Source organism: Colobus angolensis, unplaced genomic scaffold (genome assembly GCF_000951035.1).
Source record: "Colobus angolensis palliatus isolate OR3802 unplaced genomic scaffold, Cang.pa_1.0 Scaffold72, whole genome shotgun sequence".
In the NCBI taxonomy this organism is placed as follows: domain Eukaryota; kingdom Metazoa; phylum Chordata; class Mammalia; order Primates; family Cercopithecidae; genus Colobus; species Colobus angolensis.
In genome coordinates, this window is record NW_012120932.1 from 5,102,596 (window position 1) to 5,104,265 (window position 1,670).

General features: G+C 32.9%; 1 protein-coding gene across 1 annotated transcript in view; it reads left to right on the plus strand.

Annotated features, from left to right (window-relative positions):
• AAED1 (AhpC/TSA antioxidant enzyme domain containing 1) overlaps positions 1 to 1,285 on the plus strand; it is a gene marked incomplete at its 5' end in the record, with an annotated part of 18,207 nt that extends 16,922 nt beyond the window's left edge. The window contains one exon of the mRNA XM_011927538.1: positions 654 to 1,285. Within this exon, the coding sequence (XP_011782928.1) occupies positions 654 to 781 (128 nt within the window). The remainder of the gene's footprint in view (positions 1 to 653) is intronic.
• Between the last annotated feature and the right edge of the window lie 385 nt (positions 1,286 to 1,670).

Below are 1,670 nucleotides of genomic sequence, written 5' to 3' on the forward strand. Positions count from 1 at the left end.
AAAAAAAAAAAAAAAAATTCTTGTCTTGAGTTCAAGAATCAAACAGAAACTAGACTTTGATTTTAAATGATTGATGTTAAATTGATGATTGTAAATTATAAACTCTGTATTTGAACAGATGTAAGGCTTGTGGACAGCTAAGTGTATTGTAACTGACTGTCTTTTAAGGCCTTATTTTAGAGCCTCTTTTGGGCTATGGTTATAATACAGATAGCCTGTTAAATCAGTATTTGGGAGTGGATTTTTTGAAGTGAGTGATTTATTCCCTTATTATATTTATTCTGTTATTAGATTTAAGAAACAGATGTGATTTTCCAGCTTGATATCTATGGGAGTTCCATATTCTGCCCGTCCAACAGGACATTTTATTTAATTATATTTAATAAAACCTAACAGAAGGTTATAATTTAAAAATCTTTCCCCTTGGATCTCATAAAACATCAAGTATCACTTTTATTTAACCATAATCCTTGTCATACTTTATTGCCATGATTAAAAATTATTATGGCATTCTATAGAGAATATAATGCATGCCAGGTAATTAATTTTTCCCTTTGGACTAATTAAAGGTTGAAAAGCTTCCTTGATTTTAGTCAGCAATAAATCTGATGAATAATACTATGCCTTAGCCTTTTATTCTTATTCTCTTCTAGGTAACAACATCCATTTTATACACCGTGATAGGAATAGGTTGGATCACAAACCCATCAACTCTGTTTTACAGCTTGTAGGAGTTCAGCATGTGAACTTTACAAACAGAACTTCAGTTATCCATGTGTGACTTAAAATGCAATCAGTCACTTTCAGCTGGTCCTTCTGGAATGTGACCTTCAACATCCTCTGCGGTGTCGAACCTGCCGTCCCTTCCCAGCCTTGAGGAGTTAGGGAAGCATAAAGGGGGCTTGAAGCAGTTGAATTGCATGCTGGGAGGCATCAGTTGTCAACAATGTGATATATACTTCCATTTTATAACTTTTAACATTTTATACAAAATAACAAAAATGAATATACAAAATATAACTTTAAACCTATAAAACCTATAAAATCATAAATATTTAAGTTATTTTACATTATGGTATATTCAGTCAATGAAAGATTTTTTTGGCAATGTAAATTCTGATGAATATGTAAAGGGATGGGAGAGCAGCAGAAGACCATTGTATTCAGTGAAGAAGACAAAATATCAAATTCTGTCAACAATGTAACTTCATTTTTATATGTATATATTTGTATTTTTGTATGCTTAGGAAAAAGACAATAAACACCAAAATGTTCCCAGTAGGTATCTCTGTGTTAAGATTACAGTGTTATTATTTTCTGTACTTTTCTGTATTTCCCAACTGTTATATAATGAGCATGATTAACATTGTAGGGCCAGGAAAAGGTCTTTAAACCTTGTACAACAATTTTATGCCTATATAACAACCTTCACAAAAGTGCAAATGATGTAAGGTGCAGTCCACTTTTCCATCCTAACTGCCTTACTCAGAGTAGGTGTGGCAGTCCGAACATCTGATACACAGCCAGTGTCCGCAGCACCTTCTCAAACTACATACTTGCTATCCATTTCACTAGGATTTTGGGGGGCTGGGGGAGCTATGGAGAAAAAATTTGTTTTAGATATTTAAGATATATATTTAAAATATGGTCGGTATGCTTTTTGAAAGGGA